The sequence below is a fragment of the Gopherus flavomarginatus genome, chromosome 7, assembly GCF_025201925.1.
Source record: "Gopherus flavomarginatus isolate rGopFla2 chromosome 7, rGopFla2.mat.asm, whole genome shotgun sequence".
NCBI lineage: Eukaryota > Metazoa > Chordata > Testudines > Testudinidae > Gopherus > Gopherus flavomarginatus.
Window position 1 is genome coordinate 114230065 of NC_066623.1, and position 27808 is coordinate 114257872.

Here is a 27808-nt window from a genome sequence, read left to right on the forward strand (position 1 = left end):
CAGCATGCTGGGCGTTGTGGTTCCGAGGCCGCGTTTCCCGGTAGGCCCTGCGGCACGCCGGCGCGCGGAGTTTAAATCGGCGGCGGTTGCGGGGGGCCGCCATTCCCAGCTGCTGATTGGACGCGGTACCGCTGGGCCCACAGACCCCTTCACGCCTCCCCTTTTCTAGCGGCCCCGAGGACCCCCCCGCCTCCCAGCGCGATGGACTCCGCGGTCCGCAGCCGCCTCCAGCCCGGCCGGCTTATTAAGATTCAGCGGAGCAACGGTGAGTGCGGGGGGGTGGGGGGGTCTGACAGGACTGACCCCCGCCGCTTTCCGTACCGCCCCCTTCGGCGAGGGGGCCCTAAGCTCCCCTGCCGGCAGAGCCCTGGGCCCGTCCCTGCCCCGCCCCCCCGCCCGTTCGCGGCTTGTCCTGGCCTGAGGGGACACGGGAACAGCGGGTCCCTGCTCGGAGCGCGCTTCCCCCGCCGGGCGTTCTGCAGCGCGCGGGGCTCGGGCGGGTCAGCGCCGAGCGGAGGAGGGGAACTGCTCCCCGGGCCTGCTCGGGTCGCGCTGCCGCGGCGCGGGGAGGGGGCCGGTCCTGTGCTTGTGCGGCCCCCCCAACATCCCATTCCTGACTCTCCTTTAGTCTGGTCCCCCATTCACCCCAGGTGCTGTCGGCGGCGCTCCCTCCTGGGCAGTGCTTTCCCCGTCTGTGCTTGTGCGACGAGCCCCTCCCTAGGGGCACCTGGCTGTGTCCTGCGGAATGTCATCCTGTCTATTTCAGAACGTCTCCTAGCTCCTCAAGGTCGTTCTGATGCAGCCCCTCCCAGCTTGGTATCACTGCAAACTTTGTACAAATGTAGCTCTAGGCTGTTATCCAAGTTGTTTATGAAAGTTTTTAATAGAACCAGATCCCTGCAGGTCCTCACTCAGTATCCCCTTCCAGCTTGACTGAGAGCCATTGATAACTACCTGTGAGCATGGCTTTCCAACCTTAGAGCAGGTTCGTCTAGGATCTGTTTCCTGAGTTTGATTATGAGAGGGTCACATAAGACAGTATCAAAAGCCTTACTAAAGTTGAGAGAGATGACATCTACTGCTGCCTCATAGCCTCCACAAGGCTTGTTACTCTCCTAAAGGAGGATACAGGCACTCCTCGCTTAATGTTCTAGTTATGTTCCTGGAAAAGGCAAAATGATGCTAAGCGAATCCAATTGCCCTATAAAAATTAATGTAAATGAGAGGGTTAAGTTCCAAGGAATTTTTTCACCAGACAAGATATACATATAGTATAAGTTTTCAACAAACAATACTGGTACGCAGCAATGATGGTTGTGAAGCTTGGTTGAGGTGGAGGAGTCAGAGGGTGGGATATTTCCCAGGGAATGCCTTACCACTAAATGAACTAGCAATTGACTGAGCCCTCAAGGGTTAACTCCCTCAACACTCTACAAGGCAGCAGAAAAGGAGAGCAGACAGACAGATAGACACAACCTGTGTGAGAGAAAAAATGCGCATTTCCCCGTTAAGTAGCTGACCCCAGGCTTAAGTACACTGCCTTGTTTATTAAATCAGCTTACTGAGATGGCAGCTACTGCCTAGAAGCTCCCTCCCTCCATTGGGAGTCCCCTCTGCTGTATGGAAGATGGGGTAAGTGAGGTGCAGGAGCAGGGGGGAAGGGGAGACACCCTGACATTAGCCCCCCTTTTCCCCCCTCCCCCCCTGTACAGCAAGCAGGAGTCTCTGGGAGTAGCTTCAAGGCAGAGGGCAGGAGCAGCATGTGGCAGCGGGGGGAGGGACAGATGCTGCACAGCGAACTTGGGGGAGGGGGGAGCTGGTCCACCCTAGTTCCAACCACCCACCAGCTAGCTGCAATGGGCTGCTCTTCCTGCAAACAATGTTAGAAGGGAGCATTTCGCAACTTGAACTAGCATGTTCCCTAATTGATCAGGAATTTAGCATCGAAACAACGTTAACCAGGAGGACTTTAAGTGAGGAGTTCCTGTATTAGGTTGGTTTGACTTGATTTGTTTTCTTGCCAAATCTGTATTGACTATTACTTATTACCTTATCTTCTAGGTGCTTACAATTTGTTGTTTGTGCCATTATTTTTCCAGGTACCGAAGTTAAGATGACTGCTCTATAATTCCATGGGTTATCCTTAGTCCTCTTTTTTTGATGGGTACTATATTTGCCCTTTTCCAGTGCTCTGGGATCTCTCTCTTCCTCCACAAATTCTCAAAGATAATTGTTAATGGCTCAGGGATCTCTTCAGCCAGTTCCTTAAAATATTCTAGGGCAATGGTCCCCAACCTTTTCGTCTGGCGGGCGCCAGATGAAGGACCGTGGCGGCGGTCAAGCATCCGCCGAAATGCCGCTGAATTTCGGTGGTGACGCCTCTCAATGACGCTGCTTGTCAGCAGCAAGTGGCGTCATCGAGAGGCGTCGCCACCAAAACTGGGTGGCATTTTGGGGGCTGCTCGACCACCTGCCAGGACGCAGGTGCACTTAAGATGCCCCCCATGGTGCCCGCGGGCACTGCTTTGGGGACCCCTGTTCTAGGGTGTATTCTGTCAGGGCCTGCTGACTCAGACATCTAACTTGCCTAAGTAAGGCGTGGTCTAGAATAGGAAATTAGGACTGTGTAATGATGTCTCAGGGGTGTGAAAAATCCACACCCCTGAGCAGCATAGTTCCTGGTGTAGAGGGTGCTAGGTCAACTGAAAAATTTTTCTGTTGCCCTAGCTACTGTCTCTCAGAGGTGGATTACGTATGTCAACAGGAGACTCCTCTCATTTCCATAGGTAGCATCTATACTGTAGTATTTTAAGTGCAGACATACCTTAATTCTTAACTTGTTCTTCACCTGTTTTAACCTCTGCTCCTAATCCACGTACACTAATGTTAACTATGTTAGTCGTCCGATCACTTCTAATCTTTCTGGTGAAGACTGAAACAAAAAAGACATTTAATAATTTGGCCATTGCTGCATTTTCTGTTGTCTTTCCATCCTTATTGCGTAACAGGCCTACTCTGGCCTGGGTATTTCTCTTGCTTCTAGTGTATTTGTAAAATGTTTTCTTGTCACCCTGTATGTCCCTAGCTAGTTTAATCTATTTTGTGCGCTGTCTTTTCTAACTTTGTCCCTACATGCTTGTGGTTTTTGTTTTATATTCATCCTTTGTAATTTGATCTACTTTTCAGGGCTGTAAAACGTTAACCATTAACCCCGGTGGCCCCGCCTCGGCCCAGCGGGAGCAGCCCCAGCCCCCATGCCAGCGAGACCCCTGCCAGGTGTCGGCTGCTGAGTCGGCTGGATCTCAGTCCTGACTGGATTGGCCCCAGCCCCCACCATGTCCCCCCATCTACCTTGGTTAACAGTTTACTAGTTAAACAAAGTAACTTCAACTTTCTAACCAGTATTTACATCCCTCCTACTTTCTTCTACCTTTGACACTTTGAGTTTCAGGCCATTAAAAAAAAATCTCCTCCTGGTTAAGCCAGGATGGTCTCTTCTCGTACTTCCTATCTTTCCTGTGCATTCAAATAGTTTGCTTTTGTGCCCTTAATAATGGTTCTATTTAAAACTGACAACTCTTGAACTCTTTTTTTTTTTTTTCTCCTAAGACTCGCTTCCCATATGATCCTATGTACTAGTTCTCAGAGTTTGCTAAAGTCTACCTTCTTGAAGTCCATTGTCTTTATTCTGCTATTTCTCCTTCTACCATTCCTTAGCATGCTCCACCTTCGGGAAGCAGCCTCTCTGTTGGGGGTGAGGGGGACGGAGGAGAGCCCCCATCCACCCTGGGCCTCTGGGCTGCAGTGGGGACAAGTCCCTTTCTCCCCTGCCCTGTCATCACTGGATATGCAGTGGGGTTGTCGGAGCTCTATGTTGAAATAGGTCTGTCATATTCACTATGGATCTGTGCATGCTCCCCTCCCCCAATGTGTGCTTTTTCCCTCTGAAGCATCTGGTACTGGCCAGTGTTGGAAACAGAATACTGGGTGACATGGGCCATTAGTCTGACCCAGTATGGCCATACTTATATGCTCACTCTTGCCTTTAGTTGCCTCCGTGGGACTTGCTGCTTGTGATGCCCTCTAGGGGACTGGTCTTGTTACAGACTTGGCTTTTTTCCTTTCCGTTATTGATGAAATCTTTCCAGTGACACAAGGCATATGAGACTCTGTCCTTTCCAAAGGAGATTGAAAATGAGGGGATACTGTAAACATGGAGTGTAGCAGATTTCAGTGCAATTTAAAAAGTGGTTTTTGGGTCCTAAACAGACCCTTGAACTCCCCCAGGCAATCTTGTGTGTGGTTTTCTTTTTGATGGGACTGTTTTTTCCACTTCTAAATTTTTTTTCATCTTCCTTGGTTGCTGTGTAGGAAAACCCATATAAATGGGAAAACATATACAAAGTGCTGCCAAAATAAGCTAAGTAAGTCAGAAGTCTTTCAGTGTTTGGGCTGTAAAAATAGCACATCACATCCCTGCCAGAAAAGGTGTTGTCCTTAGTGCCACAGCAAAGGGACAATAATAGCTTAATTTCCTTTGGGCAGCTGTGTCCTCAAGGGTATTGGTACTGTGAGGAAATTGCTGGCTGACAGCAGAGTTAATAGCTTCATTGCTTTTTTTTGTGTCTTGAATGTTTGTCCAATATTTATAGTATGAAGGCCATTCCCAGATTTTAACAATGGCTCATAGCTTTGGATGCAGAATACTGGCAAATTCCTCTCTGAAAAACTAGCTTTCCAATCTTGAATTGGGTATTACAGAGCTGAATGGGGACTTGTTCTCTTCAGCAAAAGTTAAGCACGTTGTGTTGAATGACCTGATGAAATGTGAATTTATCTTTAATCCTTAGGCTTAATTCACAGTGCAGTTATAAAGACTGTAAACGTTGAAAGGCTGTCTGTCTCGGTAGAATGGTCAGAAGGAGAATCAACCAAAGGAAAAGAGGTAAGCGTGAGAGGTGTCCCCATGCTCACTCAATCTGGAGAAAAGCAGCAACTTTGATTGCATAGTTATAAAGCATGGGGCTGAAATCCATGACTCTATTAAATAAAGATCCTCTGGGCTTAAAGCCAGTTTTCTTACATGTTTCATAGAATTCTGTGGCTCATTAAACTGAGGGTTAAAAATATAATCTTAGTATTTGTCACCTAGGACAAGGAGAACAGCTTGGGCAGTTCACTTTTTGCTTGTAGTACAAATGAGGGTCAATCCATCCTCATCATCCTATCCACTTGTTATACTCCACACCCGAACATAGCCACTGTATGAACATCATACCCTCGTATCTCAATGTCTGTACTTCGACCCATCAACCTCTTACCTCCATTCGGGGATATTGCAGATTATGTATTCCTTATGCCACCCGATCTTAAACCAAATTTTGCACCCTCAATAATCTGTATGTTATTTCCTGATAACCAGAAACTTCAGTGCTTAACTGTGTACCGTTCACTTTTTCTTAACATTTTAATTTTTTTAAACCTCTTCCAACTCTTCAGATTAAAATGCATAAAAGTTGTAATATTTGGTTTGGAAATGCTGCAGATGAAGGTTTATCTGTTGCATTACGTTCCCATGAAAATTAAGATTTTATTGGCCTTACAAAAACTAAGTCTGTTCTTACAAATCCTTTATTTTGGGCCGTTTTTGTCTTTGGCTCTTTAGTTTGAGAGTAGGAAAGCTGTGAAAACCCCTCATTGCTGTAAACTGGACCCCTATAATCCAACTAATCACAAATAATTATTACAATAGTATTGCTGACACACAGTGCCTCTGATAGCATTGTTTTTTTCTAGTAAGAATAGTTGATTCAGAATAAAACGAAATGCTTCTGTATTTATATGCATAACCTTGTTTTATGACTCATAAGTGATGAGTTATGACTTCTTCATTAGTACTGTACTGTCATGCTTTTAACAAAGTCCCGGCTTACGCAACCTTGGCAGCTCTATATTGGTATTCAGCACTTTTAATCTCTTAAAAATTTTCTGGAAGAATTCCCTAACATATGGCAAAATGTGAGATTAGTTGGATACTTTGGGCATCCCCTACCCAGTTATGCATTAAAACCATACTTAAACTTGGTGATCCAATAAAATATCTCCATTGTCTTTGAAAGACAAGCTGAGAAAGAACTGGAGATATTTCTAATATTCTGCTGGACATCTTCCCACTCTGTTGGCTGTAGAAAAGGGTTTTCCCTTGTTTCCCATTGTTTTGGAATCTGATTTTGTAAGTCTCCTCCCAGCTCGCACAATTTGCCACATTCCTTTCTTTAGTTCTGCTTATTTTATTTACACTCGGGGAAACTTTTGCTTTCTCTGAAACTTAGTGTATGTTTATAGTGAGGAGTTTGCTCACAAGATCCCAGATGTCTTTGCAACAGATGGGGAATTAGCCGTGAGCTTTGGGCCAGAGTCCAACTACTAATTGCATTTTCTGAGACTTAAAACTCTTATCAGATCTATGCTAGTCTGAATATGTACCGGCAGCTAGAGGTAGATCTGAAAGATGAGGTGGTGCTCTGACATTGAAGCTGGGTATGCTATGTCATGCATAATCACCATTGATAAAGGTTTTGTAGGCAAATTAGTTTGAGCTCTACCAGTGCAAACCCATGAGCATAAGATCAGTGAGGTTGCACAAGTATCGTGGGGGCCTAGGTTTTTTACTTGCGGAACCTCCAAAGTGATCTGCTATCGTAACAGGAAGAAACCATGACTGTCAAAGCCCAAGTGAATTTGAGGGACTGTCATTTAACAAGATCTTACTTAGAAGTGAGTAAACTTGATGATGATTGTCTTGGATTTCCATAATACTTGGAGAGATATTCACGTATCCTATAAATCTGTTTTAAAAATCTGGTGAATACTTCAACTCTTTTGTATGAGAACAGTTAATATTGTATTTTTGCTCATTTTACAGAGGATTAAATAACGTTTTTTACTAAACCCACTAAAAGGTTAATATTTTATATATAAAACTTAGCACCTATTCTGCACAAGAAAGTTATTTCAATATCAAAGGCGCCTTAGTTTCGGTGGAGGATGAAGTGATAATTACACAACTCTGTGGCGTACAAACTCTCTGTTTTATAGGTTTATCTTTACACAGTAAAAATAAGGGGGAGAGGCTCAGTTTGTGCCTGTTTTCTCCTTCACAGCCCTACTCCTCATTACTGCGTGTGCCCCCCCCAACACATTTGTGACATCACACTTTCCCAGAGCTGCAGAATGTTGTAGATAAAGGATTATGATTTCACTACAGGGTAAACCAGGAGTTTGGAGGTTGAGGTAAAATCACTTATTTACTCCCACTTGCAAATAGCAGGAGGGTGAATATGGGAAAATGCAGATGAATTTAATTGTTTTGGTTTAAATGCTGAATGCTTCATTTACCTCAGTGTGAGTAGTTTTTGAAAAATTATTTCAATAAGCACGACTATATTGTAAACTCTTAATGCTCTCCTAGAGCAGAAATCATGGAGTGATTGAGAGCTTTACTAAGATTAGCCACAAGAGATTAAAACGGTGGCAAATGTGCTTTGGGTGCTTCTGAAAACATTAGCAATGGCTCCTGCGGAACTGAGTGGTGGCTGGCAGACAGTGGTAGATGGTCTAACTAGCAGATTTCTATTATAGTCAGATTAGACTGCTCAAGTGGAATTTAAAATACTAAATTACTAATCAAGGCAACCCTAATTTTCCACATCAAACAAATTAATGGCTTATAAGTTGGTTGTCTTTATTTAAGGTTTATGTCAAGCTATTGTCTTCCATTGAAGTTAGAACAGAAATTATCTATCTAAATCTTGTCTTTGCCTTTTGTAGATTGAGATTGAAGATGTGATAACAATAAATCCAGAGATTTTAGAAGAAATTCCGTCTGCTTCTGATGCGAAAGAGAACCTGCCTCTGCAGGAGAATGTAACTGTACAGGTATGTGATCCTTAAACTCTTAAGACTCTCTTGGAATGGTACTAAAATTCAAACAGCAGCATGTCGGATCATAAATAACATTGCAAAATAATTACAGATTATTTTTAAAACTGCTCTGATTCTTTCATTTATCTTTATTTTAAACTTTGAGGTCTCTGGGTATGCATGTTTTGTTCCATTTGGATTCTTGGGGGCTTCCTATGCTGTTTTTATAAAAACAGGCACATTCTTGTATTTGTTACCATATCTTAATTATATAATGTAAAGAGCATGGTAGATGCTTCAGATACTTACTGCAATGGCTTTTTAACTTTTTGCAGAAACAAAAACGTAGAACAACCCTTTCAAAAATTCCTGCTCCACGAGAAGGTAAAAATAACTCTTAATTCTTGTCTATAGTCATAAGACAAAAATAAATTATGCTGGAGATTTACTCTAATTTAGGCAACATATTGCTACAAAATGTACTAATTAAGCAACTGTACTTTATGCTGGTTCCTTATTGAAATTTGAGTCTTAAATCATAGTTATAAGGCATTCTGAGGTTTTTCTACGTCTTGGAGGGTTCCTTCCTTGGGTACCCTAATACAGGCCTACTGCCAGCAGGCTGCTTTTATGTGTTTGAGCTGGCAAGTTGGTTATAACAGTGTTTTGTTTTTGTTTTCTCTTCTAAATTGTATAGTTCTACAGGCTTCAGGGGAATTCTTACTACAACTAATACTAGTAAATTCCACTTTGCAAATTTCATAATCCAATGGAAAGTGAGTGCATAGAGAGGCTCCAGAATAGGGTCAATGGTTCTTGTATCAACAGAATAAAAGATTTTGAACAAAGCTAGTTGAGGATTGGTGTGTTGCAAGGGAAGATGGGGTCCATAAGAGATTATTCTCCCTGGGCTGGCAGGTATGGGGCTAGCTGGGAAATAGTTCCCTCTCCATATCTAACTGCAACTTTCAGACTGTAGTTGACTAATTTATTTCTTGGGACTTTTTGTTAGTTTGAGGAAAGAAGATTACTAGAGCGTGTGCAGTTTGCCATGTCAATGCTAATGGTCACAAATGTGACTAGCTCTCCATAGAATTTATTAGCATCACGTGCTATGTTCTCCTTGCCCCCTGCCACATTGGCTCTGCCTTCCTTCCCTCCAGAAGTGCAGCAAGCTTCCTGCTTGCTACCATTTGTCCTGTCCATTACAGTAGTGCTAAGTTCTGGAACCAGAGGCTTCCACCTCAGCTGCAACTGGCTTTCTGAACTCTCTTTTTCTTTTGGTTCTCTGTGTGATGCTGGAGATGGAAGGCAATACAAACCTTTTTGCAGGGAGTGGCAGAGCTGATGGCAACAGCTCAGGCATCCCGAACTGACAAATGCACATCCCTGTCACTAATCCAGGGAACTTTCCATAAAACTGGTAGACTGGAAATTGTACTAGGAGTTAAGTAGTGATTGTCTCTGGGCTGGTCACTCCCTGGTAGTGAATGGCTAGCTGACCAATCAAGTGCTCTTAACCAGCCAGTCACTGCCAGATGAGCAATGCACTCCCTAGAGGTCACTGTTGTAACTCTGAAGCATACAATGTAACTGAATCTGCAGTGCATGTTGCCTGGCTATTGTCCCAGGGTTTTAGTGCAATAGTTCTCAACCAGGTACTTAGAGGTCTTCCAAGGGGTACATCAACTCATCTAGACATTTGCCTAGTTTTACAACAGACTGCATTAAAAAGCACTAGAGAAGTCAGTATACATTTAAAATTTCATACAGACAATGACTGTTTATATTGCTCTACATCAGGGATGGGCAGTCTGCGGCATGCGGGCTGACTTTTAGTGGCATGCTGCTGCCAGCTGGGATCCTGGCTGCCGGCCCTGCTCAGCTCGCTGCTGGCCTGGATTACGGAACCCCAGACCAGCAGCGGGATGAGCCACTCAGCTTGCTGCGAGTCTGGGGTCCCAGCCATTGGCACCTTGCCAGCTGGGGTCCTGGCTGCCGGCCCCGCTCAGCCCACTGCCGGGCTGGTTGGATGGAACCTGGGACAGCATCAGGCTGAGCAGCTCAACCTGCTGCCAGTCTGGGGTTCTGGCTGCCGGTCTGGCTCACGAAACCTTAAATTAATGAAGATTTGGCACCACTTTCCAAAAGTTGCTGACCCCTGCTTTATATACTAGACACTGAAATGTAAATATATTTTATATTTAATTTGATTTATTTTATAAATATCTGATAAAAATGAGAACAAGCAATTTTTTGCTCAAATTGTAAGTAAGTAGTTTAAGTGAGGTGAAACTTGGGGGGAGGGGGGGATGCACAACAAATCAGGCTCCTGGAAGAGGGTACAGTAGTCTGGAAAGATTGAGAACCACTGTCTTTGTGCATAAAGAGAGACCAGCTCCGAATCCAGCAGGAAAGCAAAGTAATCTGTGTTCCCTTTTACTAAACATCTATGCTACAGCAGCAGGGAACAATATCCTCCTATTCTGAGTTCTGGATTACATTGGTTAGAAAGTTCAACATTTTCAGGTCCTGCAAACCTCTTAGGCTGAGCACATGAAAGGAAGCGGAAAGTCTCCATCAGTATGTAATGTGTACTATTGTATCTGCGCCTGAGGGAAGCAAAAATAAATGGCAACTTTTTCAAAGTTAATTGTAAAACCGGCTCTGCCTAAATTAATCTTGCTAGTCTTCTGAAGTATGGTATTCTGTCCTGTTAGGGAGCAGTGGTGTCAACATACTGCATGCCGCTGCTTTCCGTAATGAAGTGATCAGAGTGCTGGAGGCACTGAGGGTGTTTCTGGGGAGCTCAGGTTTGGAAATTGTTACACTTCACAGAGGACATAGCATTTAATTCCATCTCCGAGCATAATGAAAGTACAATTCTTTTTTTTCCTAAAGTGGCAACGGTGACACCTAATGTGTCTGCGCCTGAGCAGCAGCAACCAGGTAAAGAATTCTGGTGTGACCTGCACTGAGCTCCATGGGCACAATTACAACTCCTGTGCACAGGCTTTATCCACAATTCTAAGAAACATTTGCTGTGCAATGGAAATCTTGTCTTCACATGACAATGCTCATTGCTGTATTCTGGATAAATTCCTACCATTGCTAGAGGTGGTGATAGATCTAATTTTTATATTGCACTCCTAATTTTTCGTGTGAGACTTGCTTTCTTCACACAAAAAGGCCTATTTTAAACTATTTGAATGGGTGATACTTGGCATAAAAGCTCTAAAAGAATTTCCAAGGCTGTAAGAAGCTGGCCACTATCTTAAAGTAATAGATACCTAAATGTGTGACTGCTAAGAGATTAATTCCCTTGCAGCTTGCATGGTATACCTTGAGAGTGCAGCTTTTATTAGACACATGCTGTAATCATAGCTTTTAGTGAATTTAGCATTGGTGGAAGTTTCCACACTGGCTCTAACTGTTCTTAGGTGCCATGGTGATGGGCATGATACCTCCTCACCCCTCACCTGGAGAGACAGTGATGACAAAGAAGCTGTCTCCACGCTATGCTGTCTTTGGAAGTCTCCACAGAGACTTTAATCAATGTGCCAGTTTTGTGATGTGTGGATTGAGACTGACCTTCCTGTCAAATAGTCACTGGATTTACAATACCTTCGTCAAGATGAGTTGATCCAGTAACCAGGAGCATGAATATGAGCCTTCTGGTCCCTTTCAAGAATGGTAGTTCAGGAACCTCAGCATAAATTAATGAATCCTAATTTTCTTTTTAATTAAAGTGGAGTAGGAAAAGGAATCCATTTCACTCCAGATTTGCAGTTGCACTATTTATCTTGCACTAGGGGCATTTTTCAAGGACATTCTTCACCAAACTGATACCTTTCTAGCACCCTGCCTCACTCTAAACGTCTCTAAAGGTTCTGAGCGCCTGCTGTGAATGGTATCTTTTAAAACAGGCTGCTCTCCTTACTGTTCTGTACTTTCATGAGCACACTGACCTTTTTTTGAAGAATCTCACCTGCTGTTGTCAGTGCTCAATACTGACCTTGAATTCTTTGTTTCCTAAGTATTACGTAGCCGTTCTACCAAGATGTCTGTCATCACAGAATCCCAGGGCAGCCTCCAAGATAATGAGATGGAGGTGGATCCCTCCACGTCTACACAAACAAGAAACCATTCAACAGTGCCTGGTGAGTGGCGACAAGCCCAGTAAAACGTGATTAAACTGAACGTCTTATGTGTTTCAAAATGCTTATCTCATGGGTGTGCAAACTATAGAAGCAGAAAGAGCTGACCAAAATCTCTTCCCCTTTTAAACAGAGAAGGGAAGAGAGCACAATAGGTCGGTGATTGTGCATTTTACATAAAGCTTCTAATTAAGAGGGATCTCAAATCACTTTAGAAATTCTGCTGATGTTGAAAAAATCACTTAATCCACCACATGTATGTCTTGGGGTGAATCTCACATCTGTTTAACAGTGCACAATAGCATACGTAAGGCTAGGATGGTAAGTGAAATATCTGCTCTCTTGGAAGTGCAAAGTGTATTTTTACCCACATGGCAATTTGGTTTGAATGACAGGGTTAATGGCCCTACTCTTGCTAAAAGAGCTGTTAATAGTGCATTTTATATCTTATCTGAAAGGCTTAGCAAGGATAACTAATGATAGGGATCATATTTGGGGACAAAAAAAGCTGGATTGCCTCTGAGCTGTACTAGGTTGACAGATTCCATTAATTGGGGATATGGATGTATTTGAATGTAACTAAAGTACTTCAAATTCTACATCAGTATTGGTTACAGGTACAGTCACATTTATTTACACCTATTGGGTAAGGAAAGAATTTGAGTCCTGCTTTGTTCTTTTGGAAATGCAAACTTAATGCTTTATTGGTAGCTACTACTGTTAATTTTCCTACACCATACAGCAAAAGTGTGTGTGATGCATGTTCCATATTGGCTTTCATGATGGTCCCTGAACTTTAGAGAGGTTTGTTAAAACTCAGTCTGTTCCATGGAGACTTTGGACTGTGGCGTTGAAAAAGTAGTCTAAGTGTAAAAATTGATTTTTTTTTTAAATTTTTAAAATTTTTTTATTTTTGTAAATTGCCTGTTACACATGTGTGACAAATATTGGAACTAGTAATTGGAGTCCTATGTGTGCCTCAGTTTCCCTCTGTGTGCTTTGCATTGCTATGCACAGACACTGAAAGGTTAAATCTGCACTTGGGGCAGAGCAGGTAACATGAGGTGCATTGTATCACACAAGTCTGGGGTGAAATGAATGAGTGGTTAAAGGTCTGACTGAAACAACTCAATCAGTGGAGGATCCAGAAGGGCAGTGAGAACCCCAACAACTGAACAATTGACAACTGTCCACAGGAAACTCTGGCAGGCAGAACATGTGAACTCAGCATGAGTCTGCAGGAACAAGGCAGTGTCCTGTGATGACAGGAGGCTAGAGTAAGGGTTGGCCTTTGAAGAGACCCAGGAGCTCACCTGGGATAGAATCCCAGAATATCAGGGTTGGAAGGGACCTTAAGAGGTATCTAGCCCAACCCCCTGCTCAAAGCAGGACCAATCCCCAATTTTTGCCCCAGATCCCTAAATGGCTCCCTCAAGGATTGAACTCACAACCTGGGTTTAGTAGGCCAATGTTCTACATCTAAAACTTACGCTGATATAACTATGTTGCTCAGGGCTGTGAAATTTTGCACCCTGTGCTCTGTATTAGGTCAACCTACCGACCACTGTAGACACAGCTTGGTCAACGAAAAAATTTTTTGGTCAACCTAGTTACTGCTTCTTGGGGTGGGGAGGCGTAGTGGATTTACTGCAGCACAGGAAAAAACCCTGTAATCACAGCAGTAAGTGTCTGCACTACAGCAGTGTAGCTGCAGCTGTGCTGCTGTAGCGCTTGTACTGTAGGCATAACCAGAGAGAGGAAACCAGTATGGGAGCTCTGGCTTGGCCAGTATGGACTGTCTTAACCTTTGCTTCTGTATGGTAACCAAAGGACTTCCCAATGCTGTGTTCCAGTTGACTAATAAACCCTACTCTGCTTTGGTGTCACTGCAAATACATGCCGAGGTTCATTGATCCCTGAAGAGAGCAAAAAGTCTCTGAACAGGAGTCTTCCCCAGTTAGACTCCCTGGGCAGAGTTCATGTTGTGAAACAAGAGTGCTGGAGCCCAGAGGCTCAGTTGTGGAAGCATTGGACCCCTTGCTGGTCTGGTACATTGAAGGGGTTCCTCCAAGGGACTGCATAAAAAAGCTGGGGCATAGCACAGATCCTGTGGCTCTGAAACAGCATGTATAACTTTTTAAGGCTAGACTTGCATCGTTATGCAGCTGCAAAGCATTTTCTTAAGCACAGTTCTCAACTAGTTTGCTTTAAAGTTACACTGCTTATAGTAGGCAAATGCCCTACTCTTCAGACTTGTATCAATGAGATCTATAAATTGAAAAAACTTAGCCAAGGCTGAAGATACTGCATAGATCTTGAAACTTGATTTCATTTAAATCTCAGACCTCTAGTATGAGTCAAGCTTGAGGGGAGAAAATTAATAAAACTGCTAAAGTTATTCACACTTTAAATCAAGACAACTCGTCCTAAACTGTGGTGTGCGTAACTGAGGGAGTCTTGAGCCTACAGCTCTTGCCAGTTTTCTCTTAATAGACACTTTTCCCCCTAGCCAGCACTTTTTTGTATCTTCCCAAAATCTTCTTTTTAAGAGAGAATCTAAAGGTCCTACCCTATTCTCATTGAAATAAATGGCAAAGTGTCCTCATCTACTTCAGTGGGAGCAAGATCAGGTCCTAGGGCTACTCAAGCATCCATAAGTTACTTTAAGACTTGAGAGAGACATGGTGGGTGAGGCAATGTCTCTTTTGCCGACAGAAGTTGGTCCATTAAAAGATATTACCTCACCCATTTTGTGTCTCATATTTAATCCTTTACATGAGTTTATGCTGCTTAAATCTCTTAAAGACCTCTTTCTGGTAGAGGAGAGGTTGGTATGGGGTGAGAAGCACTTGTGCCTCACATAAAAAAAACAAACAAACAAAAACCCCAAAACAAACCCTTGCACACTTTATGCGTTTAAATAACATTATGTGGAAATATGTACTTGGCCTGCAATTCTGACACTGGGCAAACCTTGACTTTAAGAAAATAGTGCAAAAAATCTATCTGAATACAATGTTACGGCTGTACAGGTAAGTAATCAAGATAGGAAATGCAGAAGATAAGGTACAGTGCATAGATATCTTCATTGCAGTAATCTTCAGTTCCCTAGTCAAGTATTTCAGTAACTTTATCTTGAATCAAATACATGCAAAGATGTGATCATATAATTGGCGTTAGTGCACACAAATGAGAATTAAGTTCTGCATTATCCTAATAGTGTTATATGTTGGCTTATTAAAGGAAACACTTACAAATTGTGAACTATTATTGGATTGGCAGTTTTTTATACTAAATTTACTGTGAAGTGGCCAGTGGGTGCCTGCATCCCATGCAAGTGCTGTACCTCATGGGTTAGCCCTGTCTCCCTCACCTGCCATAGAATTGGAGAGCAGGGCAACTCATGGCTTGATTTCTCTCCCTCCCCACCCTCTGTTGTCTTGGGGCCCTACAGATCAGAAGGCTGTTCTCTCTCACTTCTGAGGTCTAACAGATACTCTTCCACTGACCTGCTTCCTTTCAACAGCTGGCCGAGCCCGAACTACCAGGCCACATTGTGCTACAGAACCCTTACTGACAAATGTACATGAAGTTCTAGAAGAACATCCATCTATCAGAAGCAGCTCTTCAGCAAATCCAGGTAAATAAGGACTCTTGTCTGAGGACTGGCTGGCTCATTAACCAGCATTGCATCTCTAAGCAATGTCGGTTAAGATTGTTTTCCCATATGCTCATAGGTTTGATATGACTTCCTGGAATGTGGCTTAGCAGGCAAAGCAAACATCCTGATGACTTTAAATTTTAAATACAGTACAGTTTTGGTATACAAATAGATCTGCTTGGAAGGACTGGCTCAACCCCAGAGTAGCAATACAATGGCTTTCCAACTAGTTTCAGTAGCTGGTAGCTATGCTCTGTGAAGACACCACTGGTCACTGTAATTTTTATTGTGGGGGAATCACCAATACCAGTAAGGTGACTTCCTACCTTTTAGCTGGCGGTGCCTTAATGCTGTGCTGCTATGGCTTGGAGCCCTGACACTAGTAGCCAGCCCACAAGCATAAAGTTTTCCCCTGGCTTCCACCAGCCTAGTTACTCATTGTTGGGTGACCCCAACAGCCCTTCCAGTCTCAAGTCTACTGTAAGTTCTGTAAATGCCGGGCACTCTGACTTCCTCTCTGCTTGTCACCGCCCACCTAAAGGTGTGAACAGCCCCCAGTCATCAGTTCACTTTGGCATGCACACTTCACACAGATTGCACAGCAGAGACATGCTTGAGGTAAAAATAAAGTTCATTTTAATAGAAAAATCACAGATGAACTAATAAGGAAAGGCAAACACAAGTTACGCAAAATAAACATATAGACACAACTTCAGGCTTTACACATCTATATTGGATAAATTCCCTTTGTTCTGATACAATGGGTAACTGTATTAGCAGTTTTCCATCATACTCCCTGTTGCAGAGGGGATCCAGTGTTTCATGGACTGCTTCCTGCATAGAGGCTGCCCCTCAGTTTCTGAAGCCTTTGTCCTCAAATCCCTTCCTTTTTTAAAAGGGTTTACAGCCTTTTTTCTTTCTCTCAGATTGTGGTTATTCAGAGTATGGGGAATTCCCTCTCTGCTTGATAGCTGGGGCACCTCAGTGTCTTCCCATTAACTGTAATGGTTCTGTGTGTCTCTTCCTGGGCTTTATTATGGATCATCGCTTTTGTTTGATTTTGTGTAACACCTGGCTTGATAGGAGCCCCTGCCTGCTGTGAAGTGTATTTGAAATTGTGGTACAGTGTATGAGCACAATACTCTGTGTATATAGATTCATAACCACAATCTGTATAAACATCGCCTAATGACCGTCAAGTTCAGAACACTACAAGCTTTCATGAGACCTTACTTGATATATTTATTAACAACCTTGTATACAAAACCAGATGATTCAGTTGCTAACTCCTTGGGATTCAGACTCTTGTGGTGTCTGTACCTGGATTGTGTCAACCCCTGGACACAGCTAATTAAGAACGCTCCTCTCCAGAACCAGACTCTAGGTCATGGTATCCCAGTTTGTACAGAAGAGGGTTTTGTATGTCTGTGGGCAGGGGGAGGGTGTAGATAAATTATTCTGCTTAAAAGAAACTTGTTTGTGGTAACAACTTCACATAAAAGTGATGTAAATGTCTGTCTTTCCAGTTCGGAGGAAATCTAATATTGTGAAAGAGATGGAGAAAATGAAAAGCAAGAGGGAAGAGAAGAGAGCCCAGATAAGTGAGATCAGAACAAAACGGGCACAGGTGCAGTATTTGATCAAGGAATAATTCTTGGTTCTGCAGAATAAACTTGGATAAGAAAGAACACTATAGGATAGTGTGTTATAGTGGTCAAACTAAAACACATTCTGGACTTGTGTGCCCAGTGTTTGGTCTCAGTTTACACTCCGTGTGGATTTTGTTTTAAAGCCTCATGCATGAGGATGTAAACAGAACCTGTTTGATCTCTCTAGGCTGAATTTGTTTAAGGGTCTCCTGGGTAGCTGTTCCTGCAGTTGAAGGCTTTTAAACCCCAGACTTGCTCTTTCAGTTGCAGGTGACATTTCTGAATCACAGAACTGGAGGGGGACCTTGGTAGGTCGTCTAGTCCAGCTCCCTGCACCGAGACAGAACCAAGTATTATCCAGACTGGCATTTTTCAGACTGGGGCCTGTGGACCCCTGGGGGTCCCTGAGGGTACTTCGAAGGTTCTGCTGGCTCCACTGATCAACTCCTTCTCCTCTCTCCCAGCACCTCCTACACACCGGGGAACAACTGTTCCCTGGTGTGCAGGAGGTGCTGGGAGGGAGGGGGAGGAGCAGATACGGGATGCGCTTGGGGGAGGGAGCAGAATCATGTCCAGGGCTGCTGGCCCTGCTGATCAGCTAGGGTTCAACCCTTCTGGTTTCGCCAGGAGTCTCCTGGAATCAGGCTCTATCTCCCGGATACTGAAGGCAAACAGGGAGGTTTTAGGTATTAAAAATGTGGCAGGGCTAAGGCATGCTCCCTGCCTGTCTTGGCTCCACATTGCTCCCAGAGGAATTTACCATGCTTAAAACTTAATGCTCTTCTTACTGTTCTGCATTATCAAGTCTTGAAACTCATCAGTATGGCAGTCAGTGTAAACTTCCCAGCGTGACTGAGGTGCTGCAGTGCAGACACAGCACACAGATTTGGTACTATGGAGAGTAAAATTGGGGTACAAATGGAGAAATACGTGTCATGGTATAATTCCCCACTCTGAACCTTAGCGTCCAAAAGATGTGGTACCAGCATGAATTCCTCTAAGCTCAATTACCAGCTTAGTACTTGTAGCGCTGCCACCAACCAGGAATTCCAGTGCCTGGTACACTCTGGTCCCCCCAAAACCTTGCCTGGGGACCCCCAAGATCCAGTCCCTCTGGATCTTAACACAAGCAAAGTAAACCCTTTCCCTCACCATTGCCTCTCCCAGGCTTCCCCTCCCTGGGTTACCCTGGAAGATTACTGTGATTCAAACTCCTTGAATCTTAAAACAGAGAGGAAAATCCACCTTCCCCCCTCCTTCTCTCTTCCCCCTCCCAGACTGTCCCTAAGAGAGTAAGTAATCCTAACACAGAGAGAAAATTAACCTTTCTCTCCCCCTTCCCTCCTTTCTCCCCACCAATTTCCTGGTGAATCCAGACCCAGTCCCCTGGGGTCTCACCAGAATAAAAAAACAATCAGGTTCTTAAACAAGAAAAGCTTTTAATTAAAGAAAATTTTTACTGTTTTTCTTTCTTTGTAAATTTAAGATGGAATATGTTACAGGGTCTTTCAGCTATAGACACTGGGAATACCCTCCCAGCCTAAGTATACAAGTACAAATTAAAGTCCTTTCAGCAAAATACAAATTTGAACTCCTTCCAGCCAAATACACATTTGCAAATAAAGAAAACAAACATAAGCCTAACTCGCCTTGTCACCTAGTACTTACTATTCTGGACATATAAGAGACTGTATCAGAGAGATTGGAGAGAAACCTGGTTGCACATCTGGTCACTCTCAGAACCCAGAGAGAACAACCACCAAACACTAACAGCACACACAAACTTTCCTCCCTCAAGATTTGAAAGTATCCTGTCCCCTGATTGGTCCTCTGGTCAGGTGACAGCCAGGCTCACTGAACTTGTTAACCCTTTACAGTCAAAAGAGACATGAAGTACTCCTGTTCTATTAACCCTTAACTATCTGTTTGACAATGTGTTTTGTTTTGTTTCTGGTGGGAGAAGGCAATGGCTGGGTGGAGAGGAGGTGTGCTTATCAGCAGTTAAAATGAGTACTGAAAACTCCTTCAGCTCTGTCCCTCCTGCCGTATAGGAAGATTTCCCCTTACAAGCAAAATGAAGTTGGAGTCCTAATCATTCCATCAGGTTATTACTAGATCCAGAGTCTTTCACATGTCTTTGCCGCATGAGGACAGAGTAACAATATACTGAGCTCTTTAGCTGCATCAGATAAAGTACACTAATGCCTGTCTTTGCCCTGCAGGAATTCGATAGCAGCTGTCCAAACTGGGAGTTTGCACGGATGATCAAAGAATTCAGAGCTACTTTAGACTGCCAGCCAATATCTATGAATGACCCAGTAAGTAAATATTGGAATCCTTGACTGCAACATACCAATATTGCCTGTGATTTCTTCCCCTCGCCCCCTCATTGAACACTAGTGCTTAGGTAGTCACTATTGAAGACATAACCAGAAATACCTTAGGTATGGATAAGCAGGAACAGCGCTACATCATGGCTTAGTATTGAGTTCACACTGCAACATGGAAAATGCAAGTTAAATATTAGGAGTAACTTCAAAGTAGATCAGCAGAGCAAGCTGTGAATGTAGTGGAGGAAACTGCCACCACTAGAGTTAAGACTACATTAAATGCTAGAATAATTGAAGTATCATTCTACCCTCAGAAAAATATTACTCTGATCTGCTGGTGACAAAACTTGAGTCAGGAGAAGTAAAATGTAGCTTGCTAGCTGTCAGCCCGTGTTCCAAACTCTTGATATATTGGTCAAGTGCCTCTAACATGAGGAGGCCGAAAACAAAGTGGTGATGTAAATGCCACCAAACTACAGAACAGGGATTTGGTCAGTCCACAAATTCTTTAATACCTCTTCTGGCTCAGCTCAGCCAGTGACATATGCAGAATGTGGTCTTTCCCAAACAAAATGATCCTATAGCTGGACTTCAGCAATTCCTAAACTTGCTGCAGTGTTAATGAAGAGCTCAGATCTAGTGAGGTCACTATGTAGTTAACTTTGCAATATGCAAATCTGGTGATTACAGACTAATGCAGCCAAATTCAACCTTAGCATCCCACTGAAATCAAGGGAGCTACCGGAGGGCTGAATTTGGCACATTGATTACAAACATTGCAAAATATCATGTCTGTTTGAATTTTTAATCTGTTTTGGACCAGGCTCTATTAGCCCAGCACACTATGTATAAATCTTACGATATTTGGAGCAGAGTGAGCTTTCTGCAATAATAGGATATGGTCTTAGATAACCTGCCACCAATTGCTCTGCTCTGATCAGTAGTATTAGAATAAACTCTGGTGATATTCACAGAATAGTGATGGGAGGAAAGGTTGGTGACATTTGGCCATTTCTACGCTATTGACTTAAGCTGACCTACATTAGGTCGATTTATAGCCATGGCAGGAATTACTGTGGTGGTTCATGTTCACATGATCTTCCTTCTGTCTGTGGTGTGTGTCGTCACCTTGAGCACTGCCACTGACTTAAGGGGACAATGTAGGAGGCTGAGAGCCAGCTCCCTGCCAGGCTGCCCCTTTCCTCTTCCCCCTGACTCCACGCCAGGAATGGGGGCAGTTGCACCAGGCCTCTCAGCTCCCTGCCAGGGGCATGGCAGCTAACTGGACACTAGGTGCAGAGCTTCTTGCTAGGCACAGCTGTGCTCCTGGTGGGGAGCAGGGGCCAAAACCCGGGAGGGCAGCCAGGCTCCAGTGGGGAGATCTGCACCGGTGTCCAGTTGGTGGCCTCATTCCCAGCAGGGAGCCGGGAAGCCTGCTGTGGCAGTAGGGCTCCCTGTGGGGAGCCCGGGCAGCAGCCGAGCTTGGAACAGAACCAGGCAGCAGCCTGGCTGCAGAGTATGGAGCCATGAAATTGACAGGAATGACAGCCAATAGATGCAAGTAACTTAGTTTTTACAGGGACACTGTGTCACCCGAACTACACTCACATAAGCTCCGCACCTTTGTGTTGGTGTAGTAGGGCTCTTACATTGGCAGGAGAAATGTCAGTGTACACAATACAGCCTAATTAGGTTGACAAAAGCTGCCTTATGTCAGCCTAACACTGTAGTGTCGACCAGCCCCTTGTATCCTTTCAGCCTCCACTGCAACACTGATTCAGCACAGGTGTGGCTGGGGGGAATAGTGATACTCTGTATTCAGTCTTTCTGTAACCTTTCCTTCTCTTAAAGATAGAAGAGCGCAGGATCTGTGTTTGTGTAAGGAAGCGCCCTTTAAATAAACAAGGTAAGTGTATCTGTATTGTCAAAATTTAGTCTGGACTCTGACACCAGTTTGACATTACTCATTCATGTTACAAATATCTTTTCCATCAACAGAACTTCACAAGAAGGAATGTGATGTGATTACAGTTCCCAGCAAGTGTGTCCTGCTGGTGCATGAGCCGAAGTTGAAAGTGGACCTAACAAAATATCTCGAGACCCAGGCATTTAGATTTGATTTTTCATTTGATGAAACTGCTTCCAATGAAGTTGTTTATAGGTAATGCATTTTACATACTAGGTATGAGCAGCACAGGATTAGCATGGTCAGAATGAAAACGTAAAGGGTTACTACCTCAGATTGTCTTAGGTTAAAGGAATTGATATTTTACAATACAGCTAACCATATTGGTTTTGATAGAGACCAGTGAACTGTGGAACATCTAACAGAAGCCATTAGCTTAGTTTCTGTCTGATCTTAATGTTTACTACTGGATCCGCATCCATTTTGTTGGGATTCCTGGGAATTTGAAGATTCTAGAAGTATAGTGATTGCTGAAGCCAAGTATGGGCTAGTCAGGAGTCTGCCTCCTTTCTTTGAGCCTTATTCTTTTTATACTTTTGAATTCCTAGGTTCACCGCTAGGCCTCTTGTACAGACCATCTTTGAGGGCGGAAAGGCTACGTGTTTTGCGTACGGCCAAACTGGCAGCGGCAAAACACATGTAAGTGACTGACTGGCTGTCTTCTAAAGGTCTCAGATATCTCAGTTTAGATAAACTGATTAAAGCACTTTTGGATATTTAAGGTAAATAGCCTTTCATCCAGCATTTGGATCTTGGTTTTTGATCGTCCTTTTGAAATGATAATGGAGAGAGGTCACTTACCTTATCAAGAGGTGAGTTAGTAACCATTAAAACGTCAGCAAGCGAATAGCTGCTTCCTTTCATATTGCAGAGAAAGTAATGAGGCTGACTCTGGCAATGTTATTTAGTGGCTGAAGACCAGGACCAGGCACTGCTGACTTGTAATCCTGGCTCTGTCACTAACCTCAGGCAAGTCTCTGTCTGTCTCCATTCCCCATCCTGTGAAATGGGGTACTAGCCTACTCAAAAGGTGTAAGGATTATTGGTTTGTATCATATTTTGAAGATGTACACTTTAAAGGCTCTCTCAGCTCTTCCAGAAATACTTAAAAATAAGCCTTTTCTCATACATGGATACCCCCTGATCTGGATATTACTTGTGGAGTGGGCAGATCTTCATTGCTGTGAGTTAGGTATCTTAAGCTTTTCTCTTTCACTTCAGACTTTCTGCAGATGTTCTGTGGCATCCCACTGTGGTCCTGGTTCACTGCCTCCATCACACCAGCTTTTAGGTTGGGGATCCCTTGCTAGTGTGGACACTTTTTTTGCCTACAGGATACTCAACACTAGACTTTCAGTAACTGGAACCTGTTTCCTTCCCCTGTAGCTTTCCAGTTATTAGAATTTAAATCTGAATTTCTTTCCCCTCAAGTCACCTGTCAGAGTAGCCTAATACACTGGCTTGTATGGGTTTTTTTTGGTAATGGCTTTCCCCAGGTCATGTAGCAGAGTCATCTAACTCAAACCTCTAATTGGTTAGTATTAGTTGATTAGACACATGACTAATCCTGGTATAAAAGATTGATGCTAAGGAAGATAAAGGTCCAAAAAATAGCCTAGGAATTGTCTTGTGGCTTGTTACTTCCCATTGGTGTTACCCAGACATACAAAGAAAACAACTCCTTTTGCAACTTTTTTTATTTCTCATAATGGGGGTGATCCCTGGTTGTGGCCACTCCCTAAATACCTTATTTATTGATTTTTTCAGTGGGCTCATAAATGTTTACACCTATAAAATGAGGTTTATTTAGCTTCATCTAAAAACTTCCTGGTCATCAGTTTGGTGCTGCTACGGTCCAGTGGCAGAATCTGATTTCACAGGCAAAGAGCTTAGGTCACTTCAATTAGCGTGGAATGGGCAGGTCTGTCCCAGCAGTGATGTTCAGCTAAGTAGATTCTACTAGGAGATCTAGATACAAACTATAGGTAAAAAAACTACATTTTTTCTTTTCCATTTTTGATCACTGATCCAGGATCAGAACTAGTGCTGGAAAAAAATGGCTGCTTGTGGAAGGACTTGTACTGTACATTGAACCCTGGCAGACCAAGATACTGGATCTTGTTAGGCTAATGGTTTATATTAAATAACTTCAGTTCCAGGCTTTAGAGGGTGTAGTGTTAATAACTGTTACAGCAATTAACTTCAGCAGCTACCTTAGTTTTGTTGGAACTGAAACTATCGTGGATGAATGAGCCAGATGGTAGTCACGGTGACACTAACATAAGGTTCTGCTGGGTTTGGAAACAAAGTGAATTCTGCCTTTTCAATGCCACATGAAAAATTTTGCTATCTTGGAGTGCAATTTTGTTTTTTGTTTTGGCTGTCTGAATAGAGAAAGTCAGGTTACATTGTTAAAATCCAAATTCTTCCTTGTAGATAAATAGTTGGCTGGAACTCATGTGACTTCCCCTTACATTTCATAGCACCTAGAGGGTCCCTTTGTCCCAGGTCAGGGGTTCCCAAACTTCTTGCTGGTATGACCCCATTTTAATGAATTATTTCTTCCCGGGACCCCAGACGGCATGGAGGACACCATTTCGTAGAGCGAAATGGTGCCTTCCACACAGTGCGACCTCTCATGCATCATATATATGCACTACATACATGCTCTCCAAAATGGTGTCCTCTGCACAGTGTGACCTCACACACACTGTACATGTGAAGTGACTTTGTGCAGAGCAAATAGTGTCCTCCACACATTAGGGATTGCTATGACCCCATGTGCCAATGGCATGATTGCACTTGGAGTAGGGTTACCATATCCTAGAATATCAGGGTTTGAAGGGACCTCAGGAGGTCATCTAGTCCAGTGGTTCCCAAACTTTAACAACCTATGAACCCCTTTCACTAAAATGTCGGGTCTCGTGAATCCCCTTCTAAAAATGAATATTTCCAGGGATTTTCTTCTTTACCCAAGTATAAATTATAAAAGCAGTGATCTTGGAATACAATTTTTTGACATGCTTATTACACACTATTTATTATTCGCCATTGCAGTATTTTATTACATTATGAAAACGGCAACACTCTTCCAAGATCTCACTTTCGTAGCTTGTATCACTTCGAATAAGCTTGGTATAAGACAAGGCTCCTGTGTTTCATCAAGGAGTATTAGATGTGAAACAACATGAAAGTATTTAAGAAGCCAACTCAAAGTTCCTCCTACACAAGCATTCAGGTCTTGAGCAGTCCATGCAAACACATGTTACAACAAAGCCTAAACTTGCTATTTTTAATATTATGAAGAACACTAGCTGCCTGTTTTTAATTTTGAAAATAGCAAAAAATATCCACTTCCCTTTCCATTTCTTATAAGGAGTCTTGAAGTTTAAATTTCCTCAGTGTTAGATATGCTTGCTTTGATCTGCTTAGCTCTTGGAAGTCCAAGGGCTCTGGGTTGCTGACTCTATGGGGTCCCTATGGACAGCTCTGTCTGCCATTAGGGATTTTTTTCCCCCGAGAATCCCCTGTAACATTTCCCAAACCCTCAGGGGTTCCAAAACTGCAGTTTGGGAACCACTGATCTAGTCCAACCCCCTGCTCAAAGCAGGATCAATCCCCAACTAAATCATCCTAGCCAGGACTTTATAACGCCTGACCTTAAGAACCTCTAAGGATGGATATTGCACCACCTCCCTAGGGAACCCATTCCAGTGCTTCACCACCCTCCTAGTGAAAAAACTTTTCCTAATATCCAACCTAAACCTCCGCCCTGCAACTTGAGACCATTACTCCTTGTTCTGTCATCTGCTACCACTGAGAACAGCTGAGCTCCATCCTCTTTGGAACTCCCTTTCAGGTAGTTGAAAGCAGCTATCAAATCCCCCCCTCATTCTTCTCTTCTGCAGACTAAACAGTCCCAGTTCCCTCAGTCTCTCCTCATAAGTCATGTACTTCAGCCCCCTAATCATTTTTGTTGCCGTCTGCTGGACTTTTTCCAATTTTTCCACATCCTTCTTGTAGTGTGGGGCCCAAAACTGGACGCAGTACTCCAGATGAGGCCTCACCAATGCCAAATAGAGGAGAATGATCATGTCCCTCTATCTGCTGGCAATTCTCCTACTTATGCAGCTCAAAATGCCGTTAGCCGGCTTGGCATCAAGGGCACGTTGGCTCATATCCAGCTTCTCATCTACTGTAACCCCTAGGTCCTTTTCTGCAGAACTGCGGTCTAGCCATTTGGTCCCTAGTCTGGAGCAGGGCATGGGATTCTTCCGTCCTAAGTGCAGGACTCTGCACTTGTCCTTGTTGAATCTCATCAGATTTCTTTTGGCCCAATCCTTTAATTTGTCTAGGTCCCTCTGTATCCTGTCCCTACCCTCCAGCATATCAACCACTCCTCCCAGTTTAGTGTCATCTGCAAACTTGCGGAGGGTTCAATCTGTTCCATCCAGCACATATGTCTGGATTTCCCTGACATTTCCTCTTTTGTCTGCAGATTTTTTTTTTTTTTTCCCCCTGAAATAAGAGGAGAAGCAGCCAGGATTTTTCCACAGCAGAGGTTGCAGCTCAGAAAGAGCTGGCTCTGCATCCCGAATGATTTCTCCTGCTGTGTCCACAGCTGCTGGATCCTACCCATCCTGGCTCTGACTCCCAGCCCTGGGAAGGGGGAGATGCAGGGAGGCACTGACGGACAGCTGTCACTGCATCCCAGGCCTGCACCAGCCACTGTGACCAAGAGCGACATTGCCCACCACCTCGAGTTTGAGGCCACAGGCATCCCCTCTGCAGTGTCCTCTTTTTGGGAACCTGAAAGATAATCCTAATTTGGGGTCACAAGCCGCAGTTTGGAAACTACTGTCCTAGGTGCTGGGAAAAACGTGGTTGTCACACTGACAAGTTCCAAACATTCAAAATGAGTTAACACAACTACATCAAGCTGTAGTCTTATCCTGATTTACATTGCGTAGCATCATGTCTAGATAGTTCATTGAGATCACAGGCTGTTCATGTAGACCCTTATCCTAGAATATTGTTGGAACTACAGTTGAGTGATAGCTTAACCTGCTTGGACTGCACTTCTATAATGGCTTTTTTTTTCCATAGACTATGGGAGGCGACTTCTCTGGAAAAACTCAGAATGTCTCAAAGGGGATATATGCTTTTGCATGTAAGCCAACTCTTCATTGTTTTCAAATCCAAATTGTGTATATTATTTTTCCTTCATAAAATACTTCAATAACTTCTCACACATTTATGTAAAATAAAGGCCTTATGGACTTAGGTGAAGTTCTTTATAGGAATTCTTTAAACATTTATTCATAAACCCTGATTATCATATGTTGTCCCCAATAAGCAGTGATAAATTTAGTTGCAATATTTATGTAAATCACCAACTATAGATATTACCCAATATATAGCTTCTGGATATAATGGTATTAACAGTAACTTTTTTTTATTAAAGCAAAAGAAAATTGAGGCAGAGACCTATGTTGTTTGCTTAATGTTTGTTTGTTTGTGCGTGCATAGGGTATTGCTGGTTCCTAACAAATTTAGTGGTAGTAGCTTGGCCCTGAAAGAGTTTTTGGTGTGTGGTGTGTTTTTTTTGTTTGTTTGGGGGGTGGGGGTGGGGAGGGGCAGAAGGGAGTGGTGAAAGGAGTTGGATTTACTTTTGAACTGTCCCCTTCAGAAAATAGAGAAAGATCCTAGTTTGAACTCTACCTGCAAGTCTCCTTGTCTAGGAATCCCAACTAATAACACTTTAAACAAGTGATTCAAAGCTATAAAGGATTGTAATGTTATGCCAGCTTTAAAATTTGTCTGTATTAACTAAGCCAGAAAATAAAATCACTGCTCACTGATAACTTCAGAAGTAGCAGCTCCCATAATCTCTTTCTTTTTTTCAGTCTTATGAGGACACAGCTGAAATCAGATTCACTTGGAGGTGTCTTATTGTTCAGATAACTCTACTACTCTGGCTGGGGCATTTGTCATTCCAGCTACTAGATACTGTAACTGCCTTGCTGTGAAGCATTTTGGAAGGGCCAGAGTCCCAGAGGCAGCTGAAATTGTTGTTCTAAAATCTGGTTAGGTCATGTTTTTTTTCCTCTTTTCCCCATCAG

The 27808-nt window shown here is 43.3% G+C and overlaps 1 protein-coding gene across 2 annotated transcripts in view; it reads left to right on the forward strand.

The window, feature by feature from the left end:
• The window catches only part of KIF2C (kinesin family member 2C), a 53231-nt gene continuing 25423 nt past the window's right edge, over positions 1-27808 (forward strand). The window contains exons 1-13 of one of the 2 annotated variants that reach the window (XM_050961134.1): positions 1-265; positions 4851-4945; positions 7831-7938; positions 8259-8307; positions 10825-10872; positions 11961-12083; positions 15607-15720; positions 17268-17368; positions 19613-19708; positions 21572-21626; positions 21719-21881; positions 22235-22325; positions 26793-26856. In XM_050961134.1, coding sequence (XP_050817091.1) covers positions 202-265; positions 4851-4945; positions 7831-7938; positions 8259-8307; positions 10825-10872; positions 11961-12083; positions 15607-15720; positions 17268-17368; positions 19613-19708; positions 21572-21626; positions 21719-21881; positions 22235-22325; positions 26793-26856 — 1171 coding nt within the window. In that variant the 5' untranslated portion in view covers positions 1-201. The remainder of the gene's footprint in view (positions 266-4850; positions 4946-7830; positions 7939-8258; positions 8308-10824; positions 10873-11960; positions 12084-15606; positions 15721-17267; positions 17369-19612; positions 19709-21571; positions 21627-21718; positions 21882-22234; positions 22326-26792; positions 26857-27808) is intronic. The other variant, XM_050961135.1, reaches the window with a different exon arrangement.